The 22033-nt window shown below is 43.6% G+C and overlaps 1 protein-coding gene across 3 annotated transcripts in view; it reads left to right on the top strand.

The window, feature by feature from the left end:
• LOC110532940 (sushi, von Willebrand factor type A, EGF and pentraxin domain-containing protein 1) overlaps nucleotides 1–22033 on the top strand; it is a 155842-nt gene that overhangs the window by 29811 nt on the left and 103998 nt on the right. For all 3 annotated transcript variants that reach the window (XM_036987453.2, XM_036987454.2, XM_090183690.1), the window contains exons 2-3: nucleotides 3932–4187; nucleotides 9003–9179. In XM_036987453.2, the coding sequence (XP_036843348.2) occupies nucleotides 3932–4187; nucleotides 9003–9179 (433 nt within the window). The remainder of the gene's footprint in view (nucleotides 1–3931; nucleotides 4188–9002; nucleotides 9180–22033) is intronic.

The following is a 22033-nucleotide window of genomic DNA, read 5'->3' as shown; positions in this document are numbered from 1 at the left end:
CAGAATGACAGGAAGGCATAGCAGAATGATAGGAAGGCATTGCAGAATGACAGGAAGGCATTGCAGAATGACAGGAAGGCATAGCTGAATCATAGGAAGGCATAGCAGAATGACAGGAAGTCATAGCAAAATGATAGGAAGGCATAGCAGAATGATAGGTTGGCATAGCAGAATGATAGGAAGACATAGCAGAATGATAGGAATGCATAGCAGAATGATAGGAAGGCATAGCAGAATGATAGGAAGGCATAGCAGAATGATAGGAAGGCATAGCAGAATGATAGGAAGGCATAGCGGAATGATAGGAAGGCATAGTCCTCCATTTTACCCAGGTGACCCGTCCTCCATTTTACCCAGGTGACCTGTCCTCCATTTTACCTCAGTGACCCGTCCTCCATTTTACCTCAGTGAACCGAAGAGAATCTTCCTTCATCACCTATATCAGGTGTGCTGACAGAAAAAAATCCCAGCCTGCATCGGGCAGACATTGTTACCTCCCTGGGTGCATCTCAACACTACTTGGAAGTACAGTTCAAGTCAACATTTTGGACACACCTACGCATTACAGGGTTTTTCTTTATTTTTTTACTATTTGTAGAATAATAGTGAAGACATCAAAACTATGAAATAACACACATGGAATCATATAGTAACCAAAAAAAGTGTGAAAGAAATCTAAATATACTTTATATTTTATATTCTTCAAAGTAGCCACCTTGATGACCGCTTTGCACACTATTGGCATTCTCTCAACAAGCTTCATGAGGTAGTCACCTGTAAAGCATTTTAATTAACAGGTGTGCCTTGTTAAAAGTTAATTTGTGGAATTTTAGTCCATCATTACTTTAAGACATGAAGATCAGTCAATCGACAAAATTTCAAGAACTTCAAAGTTTCTTCAAGTGCAGTTGCAAAAACAATCAAGGGCAATCTTGAAACTGGCTCTCATGATGACCGCCACAAGAAAGGAAGACCCAGATTTACCTCTGCTGCAGAGGATAAGTTCATTAGAGTTAACTGCACCAAATAAATGCTTCACAGAGTTCAAGTAACAGACACATCTCAACATCAACTGTTCAGAGGAGACTATGTGAATCAGGCCTTCAATGTCAAACTGCTGTAAAAACAAAAACACTACTAAAGGACACCAATAAGAAGAAGAGACTTGCTTGGGCCAAGAAACACAAGCAATGGCCATTAGACCGGTGGAAATCCATTATTTGGTCTGACGAGTCTAAATTTGTGATGGTGTGACCAAACCTCCAGGCTGTTTAAGGGCTATTTGACCAAGAAGGAGAGTGATGGAGTGCTGCATCAGATGACCTGGCCTCCACAATCACCTGACTTCAACCCAATTGAGATGGTTTGGGATGAGTTGGACCGCAGAGTGAAGGAAAAGCAGCCAACAAGTGCTCAGTTTTATATATAGTGTTGATGTCTTCACTGTTATTCTACAATGTAGAAAATAGTCAAAATAAAGAACAACCCCTGAATGAGTAGGTGTGTCCAAACTTTTGACTGGTACTGTATCTTGTAAGCATATGGCCACAGGTACAGGAGCAGCCATACAGCTGGGATTACCCACAGCTCGTACAGAGACAGGTGTGTCTGAGCCTTGATCAAAGACACTGGGCTGCCGAGGGAGAGGGAGAGAGGGAGGGGACTTATTTGATATTCATTCACATAGATCCCATTTGATTGGATGAATGGCTTGAGGACATTGTCACCATGATGGCCCCATAAGGTGGTAGAAGCTCTTGGCAACATCTTCTGTAGTCTGGCATCTGGCCCTTGTCATATCCCAAACAATGAGCCCCACTTAAGTCAATGTAGCATCTGTTCAGATGCACCACTGTAGTTGCTATTCCCACCTCTTCCATCCCTTCTTTAACGAGTGTGTGTGTGTGTTTGTGTGTGTGTGTGTGTTTGTGTGCATGTGAATATCTCCCCCAGCAGCTCCGCACATATGGAGCACTCATCTCTTCTCTGCACTCTTGCCAAAGTGTGTGAGGCGTTTTGGAAAGCACAGCGGCAAAGTTTCCTTAAACTCTTTAGACTCTTTGGACTCCTCTCTCTCTCTCTCTCTCTCTCTCTCTCCCATATCTATATTTCTCTCTCTAAGCTCTCTCATAGCTCTCTCTCCCATCTCTCTCTTTCTCTCTCTTAGCTCTCTCTTAGCTCTCTCTCCCATCTCGCTCTCTCTCCTATCTCTATGCTTTGACAGATATCTAAACTCAAATACAGACACCCTTCCACTGCTGCTTTTTTATCTTTCTTAGATGGATGTATCACATAGTAGGACCTGCCAAGTACATTGTTGAGGAAATGCATGTGATGTACACACACACACACACACACACACACACACACACACACACACACACACACACACACACACACACACACACACACACACACACACACACACACACACACACAAACACACACAGAGGCATTATGCCAAAAGGTGTTTCGCTTTACCAGCTGCCAAATCCTACAATTAGTGAGGCCCACAACTGTTTTATATGCGATAGAGGAACCAGTGTGTGCATGTAGCTATATATACTCTCTCTCTCTATATATATATATATATATACACACTCAGCTGTGGCAACCCCTTCTTCACCACCAGCCATCAGTCATCGTCTCACACCGTAACACGAACCACTGCGGCCCCACAGCCCTTTGAACAACCGCCCCATAAAAGACCCAGAAACACCCCAAGACACAAACCTCTCTCTCAGTCATGTCTCTCTCTCCTCTCCTCACCCCTACTCCACCCCCTCCTCAGGCCGCAAAGACATCACTGTGGTTTGGTGACAGCAGACAGGAGTTAGGTCTAGGGGAGATCCAGGGAGGGCCCATACCATAACTAAGCAGCCTGCCAGGGTGCACTGACAGCTGGGAGCGGGCAGCAGCCAGGACTGGGATTTTGGGATGAGAACCAGGGTGACTTTGAGGAGAGGAGTAATTACATTACCCCGCTGGAGACGCTTGAAGCCAATTAGACCGGCTGCGTGCGCCACTGTGCATCATTTTATTTTGTACCCCCACACCAGACTTGATCACGACACGCAGGTTAAAATATCAAAACAAACTCTGAACCAATGACATTAATTTGGGGACAGGTCCAAAAGCATTAAACATTTTTGGCAATTTAGCTACCTAGCTTGCACTTGCTAGCTAATTTGTCCTATTTAGCTAGCTTGCTGTTGCTAGCTAATTTGTCCTGGGATATAAACATTGAGTTGTTATTTTACCGTGTCTGAGGGAGTCCTGTCCTGCAAATATGATTTGAAATCTTTGAAAAACTTTGAAAGTTCGCATTAGCCTGCCTAAAGAAGCCAGATGGGTGGTGGTAACACTTTTTGGGACTATCATATTCGTCCCATTTTGCCAAGCATGCTCCATCAAACACAGATAAAGCATTTTAAATTATTTCTAATAGTGCTTGAACCCAGGTGTGAGGCAGCTGCTATAGTAGGGTTGTTCTAGTGCTCTAGTGGTTAGCTGAGAGCAGACCTATCAGACTAGAGGAGAGGGTCATTGCTGCTTTTTTCTTCTCTTCTCTCTATTGCTTGACTTGCCAATGTCCATTTTGTTTTCGAGGAGTAAGTCTCACAGAATTGTGGGGTTGTGTGTGTGTGTTGGGGGGATTGTATGTGCAGTTAACTAATATCATTCATCATTCCATTTCTAAAATGGAACCATGTCAGTGATGTTGGAAATATGTTGGTATGTTGGTCTGCGTTCCGAGCAATGGTATCTTTCAAACCACATGAATGCATTTGCTATATTCATGGAGTTACACACCGTAACACACACACACACACACATACTTTCACAATACCACAATATCATGATCCAACTACATCCACCATTCATTCACACATGTATTAATTATTCCAATCTTCTCCCCCCCCCCCCGCAGCAAATCCTGCGTCACTCGCGGGCCAACGCCACTAAGGTGATCTTCCTGATAACGGACGGCTACTCCAACGGGGGCGACCCTCGCCCGGTGGCGGCCGCTCTGAGGGAGCAGGGGGTGGAGATCTACACCCTGGGGATCTGGCAGGGGAACATCAGAGAGTTACATGACATGGCCTCGCATCCCAAGGACCAGCACTGCTACCTGGTGCACAACTTCGCCGAGTTTGAGGCCCTGGCTCGCCGTGCGCTGCATGAAGGTGAGGGGTATGAGCAACTGAATAGTTTGAGTACCAGTCTTTTCACTCTTTGCCACTCCTTGTCAAGTCTCCACTTGTTGTATTCAGCACAATGACGAATACAATTTTATTTGACTTGCGTGTCATGCCAAATACATTTTCATGAAGGAGTGGCAAGGAGTTTAATGATAGCACAAGAGACTGGTACCCAGGCTGACACTTGAAGGCTTATGTGAATCAGGTTTTACAGTACTATGTCAATGGGAGATTTGTGGGAAGGAAAGATTGAGTGGAAGATGTTTTTCTCAACTTTGCATACAGGCAGCCCATTCTGACTAAGATATATAGTGCATTCAGAAAGTGCATTCAGAAAGTATTCAGACCCCTTGACTTTTTCCACATTTCATAACGTTACAACCAATATATCACCGGGGTCAAGCTTCCTGCCATCCAGGACCTCTATACCAGGCGGTGTCAGAGGAAGGCCCTAAAAATCGTCAAAGACTCCAGCCACCATAGTCATAGACTGTTCTCTCTGCTACCGCACGCAAGCGGTACCGGAGCGCCAAGTCTAGGACCAAAAGGTTTCTAAACAGCTTCTACCCCCAAGCCATAAGACTCCTGAACAGCTAATCAAATGGCTACCCAGACTATTTTCACCCCCCCACTCTGCTACCACTCTGTTATTATCTATGCATAGCCACTTTAATAACTATTCCTACATGTACATAATTATCTCAATTACCTAAACATCGGTGCCCCCGATAAGCATTTCATTGTCAGGTCTACACCTGTTCTATTCAGCGCATGTGACAAATACAATTTGATTTGACTTGATTTTGATTTTATTTATTCTAAAATTTATTAAATCGTTTCCCCCCTCATCATTCTACACACAATAACCCAGAACGGCAAAGCGAAAAACTGTTTTTTATAAATATTTGCACATTTATTACAAATAAAAAAAATAAAAATCACATTTACATAAGTATTCAGACCCTTTACTCAGTACTTTGTTGAAGCACCTTTGGCAGCGATTACAGCCTTGACTCTTCTTAGGTATGACGCTACAATCTTGACATACCTGTATTTGGGGAGATTCTCTCACTCTTCTCTGCAAACCTTCTCAAGCCCTGTCAGGTTGGATGAAGAGTGTCGTTACACAGCTATTTTCAGGTCTCTCCAGAGATGTTCGATCGGGTTCAAGTCCGGGCTCTGGCTGGGCCACTCAAGGACATTCAGATGCTTGTCCCGAAGCCACTCCTGCGTTGTATTGGCTGTGTGCTTAGGGTTGTTGTCCTGATGGAAGGTGAACCTACACCCCAGTCTGAGGTCCTGAACGCTCTAGAGCAGGTTTTCATCAAGGATCTCTCTGTACTTTGCTCCATTCAACCTGCCCTCAGTCCTTACTAGTCTCCCAGTCCCTGCCACTGAAAAACATCCCCACAGCATGATGCCGCAACCACCATGCTTCACCGTAGGGATGGTGCCAGGTTCCCTCCAGACGTGATGCATGGAATTCAGGCCAAAGAGTTCAATCTTGGTTTCATCAGAGAATCTTGTTTCTCATGGTCTGAGAGTCCTCAAGGTGTCGTATGGCAAACTCCAAGCAGTCTGTCATGTCTCGTTTACTGAGGAGTGGCTTCCGTCTGGCCACTCTACCATAAAGGCCTGATTGGTGGAGTGCTGCAGAGATGGTTGTCCTTCTAGAAGGTTCACCTATCTGCACAGAGGATCTCTGGAGCTCTGTCAGAGTGACTATCGGGTTCTTGGTCACCTCCCTGACCAAGGCCCTTCTCCCCCAATTGCTCATTTTGGCCCGGCGGTCAGCTCTAGGAAGAGTTGTGGGGGTTTCAAACTTCTTCCATTTAAAAATGATGGAGGCCACTGTGTTCTTGGAGACCTTCAATGCTGCAGACATTTTTTGGTAACCTTTCCCAGATCTGTGCCTCGACACATTCCTGTCTCAGAGCTCTACGGACAATTCCTTCGGCTTGGTTTTTGCACAGACTAACACTATCAACTGTGGGACCTTATATAGACAGGTGTGTGTCTTTCCAAAACATGTCCAATCAATTGAATTTACAACAGGTGGACTCCAAACAAGTTGTAGAAACATCTCAAGAATGATCAATGGAAACAGGATGCACTTGCACCTCAATTTCCATTCCAAAATTAAATCTAAAATCCTATTTCGCAACAAAGCATCCTTCACTCATGCTGCCCAACATACCCTCGTAAAACTGACTATCCTGCCGATCCTTGACTTCGGCGATGTCATTTACAAAATAGCCTCCAACACTCTATTCAGCAAATTGGATGCAGTCTATCACAGTACCATCTGTTTTGCCACCAAAGCCCCATATACTACCCACCACTGCGACTTGTATGCTCTCGTTGGCTGGCCCTCCCTTCATATTTGTCTCCAAACCCACTGGCTCTAGGTCATCTATAAGTCTTTGCTAGGTAAAACCCTGCCTAATCTCAGCTCACTGGTCACCATAGCAGCACCCACCCGTAGCATGCGCTCCAGAAGGTATATTTCACTGGTCACCCCCAAAACCAATTCCTCTTTTGGCCGCCTTTCCTTCCAGTTCTCTGCTGCCAATGACTGGAACGAATTGCAAAAATCACTGAAGCTGGAGACTCATATCTCCCTCACTAACTTTAAGCACCAGCTGTCAGAGCAGCTCACAGATCACTGCACCTGTACATTGCCCATCTGTAAATATCTCATCCCCATATTGTTATTTATTTTTTTGCTCCTTTGCACCCCAGTATCTCTACTTGCACATTCATCTTCTGCACATCTATCACTCCAGTGTTTAATTGCTAAATTGTAATTATTTCGCCACTATGGCCTATTTATTGCCTTATCTTACCTCATTTTCACACATTTTTCTCTATTGTGTTATTGACTGTATGTCTTTTTATTCCATGTGTAACTCTGTGTTGTTGTTTGTGTTGCACTGATTTGCTTTATCTTGACCAGGTCGCAGTTGTAAATGAGAACTTGTTCTCAACTGGCCTCCCTGGTTAAATAAATGTGAAATAAAATACATAAATAAATACATTTCGAGTCTCATAGCAAAGGGTCTGAATACTTATGTAAATAAGGTATTTCTGTTTTTTACTGTTAATACATTTGGAAAAATCCCTAAAAACATGTTTTTGCTTTGTCATGATGGGGTTTTGTTTTTCTTTAATCCATTTTAGAATAAGGTTGTAACTTAACAAAATGTGGAAAAAGTCAAGGGGTCTGAATACTTTCCGAATGCACTGTATATATATATATAAAATTGAAGTTTGGTAAAATTCCATCCAAGTCCTGCAGACAGTTTGCTCTGTACATCTAGCCAACACATAACATCAGAGAGTCAAAAAGGAGGTGAAATACTTCGGTGCTGGAGTCATCATTTTTCAGACGTCAATTGCATCGGTCCATAAAACAACAACATGCAGCACCGAAGCCATCTATTCAGCGTCCCAAGTGGCACCCTATTCCGTATATATCCCTATGGGCCCTGGTCAAAAGCAGTGCACTATAAAGGGAATAGAGTACCATTGGGACACAGCCTACATTAGAACCTAGACGGTGGTAAATCTGTCCTGTTAGACAGAGAGAGTGATAAGGTTGTCAGACGGTTCATCCCAAATGGCACCCTATTCCCTTTATAGTAAACTACTTTTGAACAGGGCCCATAGGACTATATAGGGACTAGGGTGTAATTTTGGGGCGGATCCAGTGTGAGCCATGGCAGCCAGTTCATGTTATCAAGCCTGCCGTTTGTCTCTGTTTTACTGACTCTCCCTCTCCAAGTCTACTCCTCGCCGCTGCCAACCCCAACTCAAGCATCAGCCCCTCAGCCCCATAGCCCCAGTTCCAGCCATTGAGTCCATTGCACCAGGCAAGCTCAATCAAGTGTAGCTAACATTTTTAGAAGTGTACAAATGCTATTTGAACCCAGGTCTGCTTTCTCTACCTCTGCCAACCCCTGGACCAAACACCATCCTCAGCCATGTGTGAAAAACATCTGGCCCACAATGCTCTTTGATTGGTTCCCGCTTCTCAGAAAGAACAAACAATCACTCAGCCAATCCTGCTCCCTTTGTCATTATTTATGTATGAGGCAGATAAGCATGTCTAGCCCTAGCTTAGCGTACATGACATTTCCACCAGATTCATCAACACAGATGTGTTTATACAGTAGTAGGCCAATTTACGGTAATCTACTCTGTTATCAGGATTGGAGTAAACTACAGTTATCAGTAAAATGACTCAGGAATGTTTTTTCCCACCAGTATATTGACCTCTTCCAGTGGCCTTTGGTTTGATTCATTGGTTTGCTTATATCACAAAATCACTCTCTCTCCTCGCTATCTCCTCTCCTCTGCCTTCGTTCTCTCTCACCTCTCGCTTTCCCTCTCCTTTCTCATCACCCCTCGCTCCTCTTTTAGTGAGTTGACCCTCCACTCACTCCCTCTCTTCTCCACCTCTCCTTTCTCATCACCCCTCGCTCCTCTTTTAGTGAGTTGACCCTCCACTCACTCCCTCTCTTCTCCACCTCTCCTTTCTCATCACCCCTCGCTCCTCTTTTAGTGAGTTGACCCTCCACTCACTCCCTCTCTTCTCCACCTCTCCTTTCTCATCACCCCTCGCTCCTCTTTTAGTGAGTTGACCCTCCACTCACTCCCTCTCTTCTCCACCTCTCCTTTCTTTCCATCTCTCCTCTCTCCTTTTCTATGGCCAAGCAAGAAGTTTATGAAATGATGAAAATATTTACAAATATCCTCGGGTGACCTTTGACCCCTGTGTCGACCCTTGTCTCCCCTCAGACCTGCCAACAGGAAGTTACATCCAGGAGGACCTATCCCGCTGCTCGTCTCTGTGCGAGGCAGGTTCGGACTGCTGTGACATCATGGCCAGCTGCAAGTGTGGCACCCACACGGGCCAGTACGACTGTATCTGTGAGAAGGGCCACTACGGCAAGGGGCTGCAGCAAGAGTGCACAGGTAGGTCACAGATGTAGGGGAATGTGCCCAGTATGGACCATAGACATAGAGCAGTTTTATATCTATTGTAAGGACAGCCATGTTGACTCCGTTCTTGTTGCCTCGTGAATAAATATGTAAGCATAAAATTACTTTAAAAATAACTTTTTGGAGTGTGGACCCTCTACAATGCGTCTAATGGTTTCATCTTGGTGTATGCACTAGTTCTGTGCACAGTGGTTTCAAGAACCGTTGTCAATAAGGACATCCCTGGGGTCTTTGGAGAGTCACTGGATGTGGTGACGGATGGTGACGTGTGATTTCAGAGGGTTTCAGCCTGGGCTATCTGACTAGTTCACCTCTGAAAACAGACCACTTAGCCCCATGATGCCTGTCAATCATATTCAATCAAATGTATTCTATACAGTGCCCTGTAAGCTCACCGTGAGTTAAGGACAAATTACCAAGTGTCATTGATTCACTAAGGAGTCTGTGCAGCCAGTCAGTGCTGAGATCCTGATCAACACATTTCCCCAAGGTGTAGGAGCTGACCTTGGAGCCGTGTGTGTGTGTGTGTGTGTGTGTGTGTGTGTGTGTGTGTGTGTGTGTGTGTGTGTGTGTGTGTGTGTGTGTGTGGGTGTGTGTGTGTGTGTCGATCCTAGACCTATCAGTGTGTAGAGAGGCCTGGTAGGGGTCTGTGACAGACAGTGATGTGTGTTTGTGTGCATTAGGTCTCAGATGACCTAGCTCTCTCTCTCTTTCTCTCTCTCTCTCTTTCCCTCACTCTCGCTCTCTCTCGCTCCCCCTGTTGTGCTGTTGCTGCCGACATTTTTAAAATACTGGCTCTGAAATGTGCTGAGGGCATCAGGGTCATCAACGGGAACGGCTCCCAAATCACAATCAGATGTTGTGGAGACAAAAGACAGTCTGCTTATTAACTCCTGTTTAATTAATTGCAGAGAGCCAGAGAGCAGACAGAGTGTGTGTGTGTGTTTAAGCAGACAGACAGACAGACTCTGAGGAAGGAAGACGCTGTGTGACACACAGGAGGCTGCTGAGGGAGCGAACAGCTCATAATGTCTGGAACGGAGCAAATGAAATGGCGTCAAACACTTGGAAGCCATGTGTTTGATGTATTTGATACCATTCCCCTTATTCCGCTCCAGTCATCACCTTGAGCCCGTCCTCCCCAATTAAGCTGCCTCCAAACCTCCTGTGGTGTGATGCTAGGCTAAACCACAGGTTACTGCTTCCTGTGTGTCGCTCACCACCCTCAACAATCTCACCACCCTCAACATGTCCAAGGCAGAACTTATATGTTCTATATGCACTGCTCAAAAAAATAAAGGGAACACTTAAACATGCTGTTGTGCAAATGGAATAGACAACAGGTGGAAATTATAGTCAATTAGCAAGACACACAGACCACTTCTCAGTTCCTATGCTTCCTGGCTGATGTTTTGGTCACTTTTGAATGCTGGCGGCGCTTTCACTGTATTGGTAGCATGAGACGGAGTCTACAACCCACACAAGTGGCTCAGGTGTAGTGCAGCTCATCCAGGATGGCACATCAATGCGAGCTGTGGCAAGAAGGTTTGCTGTGTCTGTCAGCGTAGTGTCCAGAGCATGGAGGCGCTACCAGGAGACAGGCCAGTACATCAGGAGACATGGAGGAGGCCGTAGGAGGGCAACAACCCAGCAGCAGGACCGCTACCTCCACCTTTGTGCAAGGAGGAGCAGGAGGAGCACTGCCAGAGCCCTGCAAAATGACCTCCAGCAGGCCACAAATGTGCATGTATCTGCTCAAACGGTCCGAAACAGACTCCATGAGGGTGGTATGAAGGCCCGACGTCCACAGGTGGGGGTTGTACTTACAGCCCAACACCGTGCAGGACGTTTGGCATTTGCCAGAGAACACCAAGATTAGGAAATTCGCCACTGGCGCCCTGTGCTCTTCACAGATGAAAGCAGGTTCACACTGAGCACATGTGACAGACGTGACAGTCTGGAGAACGTTCTGCTGCCTGCAACATCCTCCAGCATGACCGGTTTGGCGGTGGGTCAGTCATGGTGTGGGGTGGCATTTCTTTGGGGGGCCGCACAGTGGCCGCACCTCCATGTGCTCGGCAGAGGTAGCCTGACTGTGGGACCTTATACAGACAGGTGTGTGCCTTTCCAAGTCATGTCCAATCAATTGAATTTAACACAGGTGGACTCCAATCAAGTTGAATATTTATGGAAATAATGTATTCTGTTTTTATTTTCAATGAATGTGCAAACATTTCTAAAAACCTGCTTTCGCTTTGTCATTATGGGATATTGTGTGTAGTTTGCTAAAAAAAATACTTTAAATCAATTTTATAATGAGACTAACGTAATAACATATGGAAAGATTCAAGGGGTCTGAATACTTTTTGATGGCACTGTATATGGAAGTGGAAAAATATAGGGAGGGTAGAGAGAAAATGTGAAAGAGGGCAAATGGACAATGGGAAGGAGAGAGGGAGAGAGAGAGAGATGTAAGAGGTAGAATTTAAGTCATAGGTCTGTGATTAGCTTGTCCGTGTTCCCTAAATAACTATAGACCCTTTGATGTCCATGATGGTGTGTGTGTTTGTGTTTGTGTGTGTGTGTGTGTGTGTGACGCGTGCCACCTGGAGTGAAGCCAGGACTCCGTCTCTCTCCGTGGGGGGCCATTTATTTCCTCTAAGCTCACACTGTAAATATTTGCTCTCGAGGAGGAAGCCTCTAGGTGAACATAAATCTGATGGTCGAACTAAAAACTACAAAAAGGAGAAAAATAAAATGAGTCTTGGATATACTGAAGATGACAGGGAATTGCAGAGAAGAGGATGAATGTGGCAATCCTTCTTTGTTTTACTCCCCCTCCTCATCCTCCTCTCCTATCCTCTAACCCCGTGTTAGGTCTCCTGTGTGTAGTACTAGTAATAGATGCGATCGGGAAAAGCATTTGGTATGAAACCAGAGGATGAGAACCCCTAACACTCCATGAATTATCGGAGACTCTCCAGCTCTTCTCTCCTCACACCCTCACTCTGTATCAGCCAGCTCAAACAGACAGACAACAGCTACAGTGTTCAGTATCTCAGGGTGAAAGAGGAAAGGTTCCAGAGACAGACAGGTGCCTCGAACCATAGAGAGAGAATCGCCTCAACTTCAACTGATGTACTCCAGTCTCAGAGAAAGTCAGCGAGTTAGTTGCTTAGAAAGACAAAAGATCGGAGACAGAGCTACGATCTGTAGAGTGAGAATCACTGGGAGAGAGTGAGCTTCAGTTCACTGATGTACAGATGTAGGATCTTAATTTGATCACTCTTTTGTTGCTGAGGATTAATGCACAGCAGGAAATGCAATCGTGTAGTGTATTTTAGTTTTTAAAAGGCTTCTAAAGTTTGTCATTTCCACTTTGAAATGTCAGACTTGATTTGCCCTTACGAAAAAGGTATCAAACCCTACAACAATGTCCATTCATTAAAATCCACATAATAATTCACATTTCTTGTTGCTGCAGGATTATTTTCCTGCTACAGCAAATTTGCTTGGCAGGAAAATAAGTTTGTACATCTGTAGACGAGTCCTGAGCCAGACATACAGTGATGGAAATGCTAAACCTTTCCACCGTAAAAAGACAGGTTCTGGCAAACATCAATAGCATTGACTTTTAAATGACCTGCTTTGTATTAATTTGAGCCAACCTAAACCAAATATTTCCTTCTTGACTAATACATTTTATCTTTCATAGCTTATCTGAACCCAGGTCAGTTTTGATGTTAGCAGAATCAGACATGCCCCTTCTCTGTTTTGACTTCCAGGAAAAATCCACTCATAAATTACATTTGAAAGATTTTTTTTTTTTTTTTTTTTTACTGCACTGTTAATACAGTCCCAAAAGGTTTTGGTGAAGTTTTTAAGATATTTGAAGAAGTTTTTTTCCTTTAAGTATATAGTCACATATATGTCCTAGTACGACCCATTCATACACAAGCACTAACAACCTGGAGCAACATGATACAGACCATGCCTTAGGAAGCAATACAATACACGTGTTTACATTGTCAGACAACATGCAGCATATATACACACACACTTTTCCAGCTGTGTATGTATGTACACAGTGCATTCAGAAAGTATTCATACGCCTTTACTTATTCCACATGTTGTTGTGTTACAGCCTGAATACCCCCCCAAAAACTCTCTCACACATCGACACACAATACCCCATAATGACAAAATGAAAACATGTTTTTAGAAATGTTTGCAAATATACTGAAAATGACCCAGTCGATACATGTTAGAATCACCTTTGGCAGCGGTTACAGCTGTGAGCCTTTCTGGGTAAGTCTCTAAGAGCATTGCACACCTGGATTGTACAATGTTTGCACATAATTATTTTAAAAATTCTTCAAGCTCTGTCAAGTAGGTTATTGATCATAGATTTACATAGATTTTCAAGCCAATTTAAGTCAAAACTGTAACTAGGCCACTCAGGAACATTCAATGTCATCTTGGGAAGCAACTCCAGTGTATATTTGGCCTTGTATTTTAGGTTATTGTTCTGCTGAAAGGTACATTTGTCTCCCAGTGTCTGTTAGAAACTAGACTGAACCAGGTTTTTCTCTAGGATTTTGCCTGCGCTTAGCTCTATTCCATTTATTTGTATCCTAAAAAATACTCTAGTCCTTGTCAATGACAAGCATACCCATAACATGATGCAGCCACCACCATATTGGAAATATGATATGAAATATGAAGTGAGGTACTGTGTTGGGTTTGCCCCCAAACATCTTTGACACATTTTTTGCAGTTTTACTTTAGTGTCTTAATGCAAACAGGATGCCTGTTTAGGAATATTTTTTATTCTGTACAGGCTTCCTTCTTTGCACTCTGTCACTTAGGTCCTTCTTTGCACTTTGTCATTTAGATTAGTATTGTAGAGTAATTACAATGTTGTTGATCTATCCTCAGTTTTTTCCTATTACAGCCATTAAACTCTGTAACTGATTTAATGTCACCATTGGTCTCATGGGGAAATCCCTGAGCTGTTTCTTTCCTTTCCAGCAAACGAGTTAGGAAGGATGCCTGTATCTTTGTAGTGACTCCCTGTTTTGATGCACCATTCAAAGTGTAATGAATAACTTCACCATCCTCAAAGGGATAGTGACTGTCTGTTTTTAATTTTATTTACCCATCTACCAATAGGCTACCTTCTTTACGAGGCATTGGTTGCGTCTTTGTTTGAAATTCACTGCTCGACTGAGGGACCTTACATATAATTGTATGTGTGGGGTACAGAGATGAGGTAGTCATTCAAAAATCATGTTAAACACTGTTATTGCACACTGAGTGAGTCATGAAACTTATTTAGGCTTGCCAGAACAAAGGAGTTGAATACGTATTGACTCAAGACATTTCATTTTTAATTCACTTGTAAAATATTCTAAAAACTTAATTCTACTTTGACATTATGGGGTCTTGTGTGTTGGCCAGTGACATTTAATCCATTTTAAATTCAGTCTGTAACACAACAACATGTGGAAAACCACGGAGTGTGAATACTTTCTGATGGCTCTGTGTGTGTGTGTATGCATGTGTGTGTTTGTGTGTGTCTGCTAAGGTTATGTAAGCGTATCCATGAATAATCTCTTCCTAAATACGAGGCCCCCCCCTTCCCAACAACGATTGGCAATGTGCCCACAGAAAAAAAAACACAGACTTTTAGTCCAAAATTAAAGCTGAGGAGTTGCTCAACAAATGTTTGAGCGCCGGCCCAAAACACTTTTTTGGCAGTGGTGACCATCTCAGCGAATGCCTGAGAATCTCTGAGGATATAAAGAGGTCGTACGGTCAAGAGGGGGTCTCCTAATTTATAGAATTGATAGGCTGGAGGTTTTAAGGTTTAGATTTGTGGATTCTCTGTTGTTGTTGATCGTTGAGGAGAATCCTTGGCTGTATCCCAATATTGCGCTACTTTCGGCCTGGGTGTCACGTTGTATAAATGATTGGAGACAGGCGCAGGAATTCGTAATAGGGGGGTTTAATACTCAAACCCAAAATATACAACATGCCATGAAAAGGCACGGGGACGAAGCCCAAAACAAACACTTATAGAAAACATAGGGATGTAACCCAAACAAAAGAGCGAGGTAAAACCTCTAATAAATACACGGGACGAGACCCGTAATAACAAGATCATAATAAACGCAGCACGATAGCCGAAATAACAATGCACAGGTACTCACAGACGCACAGGTACTCACAGACCAACGGACATGGGAACAATAACCGACCAAGACAATGGTGAACAGAGGGCACATATATACAATTACTAATCAGGGGAATGGGAATCTGGTGTGCGTAATGAGACAGTTCAGTAACAGTAATCCGTGACGCTGGGCCCATAGTGCTCTAATCAAACGTAGTGCACTAGGGAATAGGGTGCCATTTGGAACAGAGGCCTTGCTCCAGTGCCGTGGCTCTGTTGTAGTAGAGGGTGCCAGTGCTCAGTCAATGGACAGACGGACTGAAACAGCACCAGACTGGCCTGGCGCTATCAGAGAGACAGATGGACGGATGCACAGAGCGCATTGGCTGAGTTATCTGAATGAGATCTGTGGAGAGAGAGACCGCATGTCAGTGTTAGAATAGAGATATGGAATATGGGATCCTTGTTAGAATCGAATGAGTCGTACATCTGATTCACAGCCCTGTCCACTGAATATCGCCTATCACCATCAGGACCACCAGCATGCACCTCTATAAAAGATATATAGACGTAGAAGGTTTAATTGATGCCTTTGAGAGAGGGGGACTGTGATATAGTACAGGGACAATGTGAAAAGCCTGTAAAACAAACATAGCTGTTGTCGTAAAATTGCAGCAGTGAAACTGCCAAAGCCTCACTGCATCATCAACAGTCCCCCATCCATCCCTCATTCCTCCTTGTCTTCCCTTCTCTTCCCTTCTCTTCCACCCCATCCCACCACCCTCAACCATAAAAAGAGGAGTGAGTTTACAGGGTGGTAAAAAGGAGCCATTACAAACACTAGAACACCCCCCCCCCCCCCCTGTTGAATGTGCTCTAATTCCTCTTCCTGGGGGCCCAGGTACAATAGCAGGTCACGCATCAAGGAGGCGAAGACAGCACCAGGCATGCTACACAAACATGATGTCTATAAACATGCTAAACACACACACAACGTCTAATAACATGCTACACACACAAGGTCTATAAACATGCTACACACCAACAATGTCTATTAACATGATACACACACAATGTCTATAAACATGCTACACACACACAGCATCTATAAACATGCAACACAAACAACGTCTATAAACATGCTACACACAGAATGTCTATAAACATGCTACATACACAACGTCTATAAACATGCTACACACACAAGGTCTATAAACATGCTACACACCAACAATGTCTATTAACATGATACACACACAATGTCTATAAACATGCTACACACACACAGCATCTATAAACATGCTACACAAACAAGGTCTATTAACATGCTACACACACAAGGCCTATTAACATGCTACACACACACACAATGTCTATAAACATGCTACACACACAATGTCTATAAACATGCTACACACACAATGTCTATTAGCATGCAACACAAACAACGCCTATAAACATGCTACACACAGAATGTCTATAAACATGCTACATACACAACGTCTATAAACATGCTATACACACACGTCTATAAACATGCTACACAGACAAGTTATATAAACATGCTACACACACAAGGTCTATTAACATGCTACACACACATCGTCTATAAACATGCTACACCAACAACGTCTATTAACATGATACACACACAATGTCTATAAACATGCTACACACACGATGTCTATTAACATGATACACAAACACAGAAAGTCTATAAACATGCTACACACAATGTCTATAAACATGCTACACACACGATGTCTATTAACATGCTACACACACACGATGTCTATTAACATGCTACACACACACAGCGTCTATAAACATGCTACACACAAAATGTCTGCAAACATGTTACACACACAATGTCTATTAACATGCTACACACATGCAACGTCTATAAACATGCTACACACACAATGTCTATAAACATGCTACACACACAACATCTATAAACATGCTACACACACAGCATCTATAAACATGCTACACATACAATATCTATTAGCATGCTACACACACAATGTATATTAGCATGCTACACACACAATGTATATTAGCATGCTACACACACAACGTCTATAAACATGCTACACACACAATGTCTATAAACATGCTACACACACAATGTCTATAAACATGCTACACACACAACATCTATAAACATGCTACACACACAGCATCTATAAACATGCTACACATACAATATCTATTAGCATGCTACACACACAATGTATATTAGCATGCTACACACACAACGTCTATAAACATGCTACACACACAATGTCTATTAACATGCTACACACACAACGTCTATTAACATGCTACACACACAATGTCTATTAACATGCTACACACACAACGTCTATTAACATGCTACACACACACAATGTCTATTAACATGCTACACACACACAATGTCTATAAACTTGATACACACACACAACATCTATAAACATGCTACACACACAGCATCTATAAACATGCTACACATACAACGTCTATAAACATGCTACACAAAAATATCTATTAGCATGCTACACACACAATGTATATTAGCATGCTACACACACAACGTCTATAAACATGCTACACACACAAGGTCTATTAACATGCTACACACACAAGGCCTATTAACATGCTACACACACACACAATGTCTATAAACATGCTACACACACAATGTCTATAAACATGCTACACACACAATGTCTATTAGCATGCAACACAAACAACGCCTATAAACATGCTACACACACAACGTCTATTAACATGCTACACACACACAATGTCTATTAACATGCTACACACACACAATGTCTATAAACTTGATACACACACACAACATCTATAAACATGCTACACACACAGCATCTATAAACATGCTACACATACAACGTCTATAAACATGCTACACAAAAATATCTATTAGCATGCTACACACACAATGTATATTAGCATGCTACACACACAACGTCTATAAACATGCTACACACACAACGTCTATAAACATGCTACACACACAACGTCTATAAACATGCTACACAACATCTATAAACATGCTACACACACAGCATCTATAAACATGCTACACACACAACGTCTATAAACATGCTACATACACCATCTATAAACATGCTACACACACAACGTCTATAAACATGCTAGACACACACAGTCACTCACATGCACACACACAAACTTCTGCTTACTGCAGACTCAAGCCTGACACGTGACAGTGTAATGCCCTGTTTGACTTTTAATTCACCCAATTTTTATTTGCCCTCTTTTTGTCCGTGGGCCTCTCTTTCTCTCTCTCTGACTCCCTTTCTCTGATTCTCTCGCTCCTCTCTTTCTCTCTCTCTTTTTTTCTCTCTCTCTCTCTCTCTCAATTCAATTCAATTCAATTGACTTTATTGACATGGCAAGTTCATTATTACTTACATTGTCAAAGTATACATGGGATTACCATTAACAACAACTACAACAACAATATTAATGAGAACAACAATATACATTAAAGCAATGGTAGTGGACCAGTGTCAACATGTCTGAGAAGACACATGACCTGGTAGTAGATCAGTCTCAACCTGACTCTCTCTCTCTCTCTCGCACACTCTCTCTCACTCTCTCACCCTATTCTTCCTTCTCCTTTCACCCTGACCCCTATTTCTCTTGTTTTGTGTACTCTCTCTCTCTCCTCTCCCTGCGTCCAGACCCCATCTCTCAGTAGGTGTTGTGTTAGTGTCAGGGTGTCAGGGTGTTCTGTGGTCTGTCCAGCGTTAGCTTCTCCAGGGAGAGGTGGTGAAGAGGGTCACACACTCCATCTGAGGCCCAGGGGCAGGGGTCATCTTGGGGGGAGGATTCAGGAAGTTAGCATCTGCACTCTGGAACAAGGACCTCTCTCCCTCTGTCTCTCACTCTCATCTCCTTTCATCTCTTTCTCTTGTTTTTTTTTGTCTCTCTCTCTTTCTCTCTCTCTATCGCTCTCTCTCTCTCAATCTCATACACTCTGTGTGTAATCTCTCCCTCTTTCTCTCTCTGTTGGTCTATCCTTCTCTCTCTCTCTCTCTCTCTCTCTCTCTCTCTCTCTCTCTCTCTCTCTCTCCCTCTCACTCTCTTCCCCCATCATGTCTTTTCTGGGTCCCCTATCAGTCAAATCCAGGGCCCATATGAGTGAACACAGCTCCTCTGCCTGAACTCAGAGCCAACCCACCCCCCATGAACCCCCCTGTCCATTCTTGACACCCCGGCCTGTCTACACCCCTACTCTTAAAACAGGAATGTTCCACAAGGAAGGAAGCGTGTGAGTGTGTGCGTGCGCATAAATCCTTGCATGTGCTACTGTGTGTATGCATGTTACTGTGTGTGTGTGTGTGTGTGTGTGTGTGTGTGTGTGTGTGTGTGTGTGTGTGCGTGTGCGTGTGCGTGTGCGTGTGCGTGTGCGTGTGTGTGTGTGTGTGTGTGTGTGTGTGTCGATCCTAGACCTATCAGTGTGTAGAGAAGCTTGGTGAGGGTCTGTGACAGACAGTGATGTGTGTTTGTGTGTGTGTTTTGTGTGTGTGTGTGTGTGTTGCATATGTAATGTGTTGTACCAGAGGGATTGGCCTTTTAGTGTCCATGTTCTCTAGTCAGTTAACACCTCCTGTTGTTTAGGTTGTGTGTGTGTGTGTGTGTGTGTGTGTGTGGGCGTGGGTGGGCGTGTGTGTGTGGGTGGGCGCGTGTGTGTGTGTTGACATGATAGCGAGCGAGGTGAGACAAGTGGTCTCACCAACAGCAGACGTGCATAAACATTCTTGAGTAAAGGGAAGCTGGTTCGATGTTGATGATGTGTTTTCCTGTGTGTCAAATGCACCAGATATTGTTGTTGTTGGCAAAGGGAGGGGCTCGTTTTGGAAGGGGGCTGCTCATTTGACGGCACATGGAGCAGGCCTTTGCCGAGAAGCTAAATACCAGCCCCTCGTAGCACTGGGACAGCCTCGGGTGCTGGTACCAGCTGGTGGTGCTGATATTTGGCAGTCTCGGCCACATACACAGGCTTGCAGTGCGTGGCCTCCAGATTGCGGGCCTGACAAAAACTAGGGCAAAGCAATTGGCTAGTTACTGCTCTGTTTCAGCTGTCGTGGGCAGTCTAGCTGTTTGGAGAAGTAGGTGCTTTCTGTATCCTTCAGTGCCCTGCACAGAGGGACCATTGAAATGTTAGGATCCTAATTTTGTCAATTTGATTAGTGGATTCAAATAAAGTATTTAAAATGTGTGTGTGTGTGTGTGTGTGTGTGTGTGTGTGTGTTTGTGTGTGTGTGTGTGTGTGTGTGTGTGTGTGTGTGTGTGTGTGTGTGTGTGTGTGTGTGTGTGTGTGTGTGTGTGCTTTCTAATTCCCCCAAGTCATCCTTCAGATCACGTAACTAAGAAGTATAAAAACATTCTTAGCCAACATACTAATGAGGTTTATATATGAATATGTCCAGGGGCTACAGTAAGGGCAGTTTTGAGTGTAATCCTTTCTGTTGATTTCGTCATCATTTTATTCTCATATTTCTCAGCACAGATCGTCCTTTAAAGTCAAACTGACCCATTGTGTAACTCATTATCTTGGAACAACCTGTGTTTTGGCTTTTGTTTTGTGGTTGCCTTGCTTTGCTTTGCTCTCACATTGGACTAACTCGGTGTCTTGGAAACAGGAAACATCGGCTGTCTCTCAAATGGCACCCTATTCCCTATAGAGTGCACTACTTTTAATCAGAGGCTCTATATTTGTATTCTGTATAGGCAATAGGGTGCTATTTGGGACACGCCTGTAATGTGCAAGACAGGATGGTTCAGGCTGGCCTTGAAAATCCAGCAGAGGTAAGTAACAATTTGGGTAAACTCAGATTACTATGGGAATGAAATGCAGTAAGCAGCTAAACAGCTAAAGAGGGACTGAAAGACAGATGTTGGACGACAGTTCCTATCCAGTCAGAAGAGTCCAGAGAGAGATCCGAAAGAGGGTTTTTTCCATTAGTCTCCCCTCCTAGATGCTCTGTTCCTGGCCAGATGGGCAGAGGTATCCTCCCTCCTCCTAAGACATACCAATAGTTCTCTATGGCTCTAAATCTAAGCCCTTGGTTTCGCAATGTCTACAATGCTAACATATGGATTTTTTTCAAGATAGCCATATCTTGGATCTTTTAGCTATTTGATTTTGAACTTTAGGACTCCTGTAGGTATAAAAATATACATATACATTATATGATCAAAATTATGTGGACACCTGCTCGTCGAACATCTCATTCCAAAATCATGGGCAATAATATGGAGTTGGTCTCCCCTTTGCTGTTATAACAGCCTCCACTCTTCTGGAAAGGCTTTCCACTAGATGTTGGAACATTTCAGCGGGGACCTGCTTCCTTACATTCAGACACAAGAGCATTAGTGAGGTCGGGCACTGATTTTTAGCGATTAGGCCTGGCTCGCAGTAGGTGTTCCAATTCATCCGAAAGGTGTTTGATGGGGTTGAGGTCAGGGCTCTGCGCAGGCCAGTCAAGTTCTTTCACACTGATCTCTACAAACTATTTACGTATGGACCTCGCTTTGTGCATAGGGGCATTGTCATGCTGAAATAGGAAAGGGGCCTATCCCAAACCATGAAAAACAGCCCCAGAGAAGT

Source organism: Oncorhynchus mykiss, chromosome 9, assembly GCF_057628025.1.
Source record: "Oncorhynchus mykiss isolate SJ-2025 chromosome 9, ASM5762802v1, whole genome shotgun sequence".
In the NCBI taxonomy this organism is placed as follows: domain Eukaryota; kingdom Metazoa; phylum Chordata; class Actinopteri; order Salmoniformes; family Salmonidae; genus Oncorhynchus; species Oncorhynchus mykiss.
This window is presented reverse-complemented; position numbering and strand designations above follow the sequence as displayed.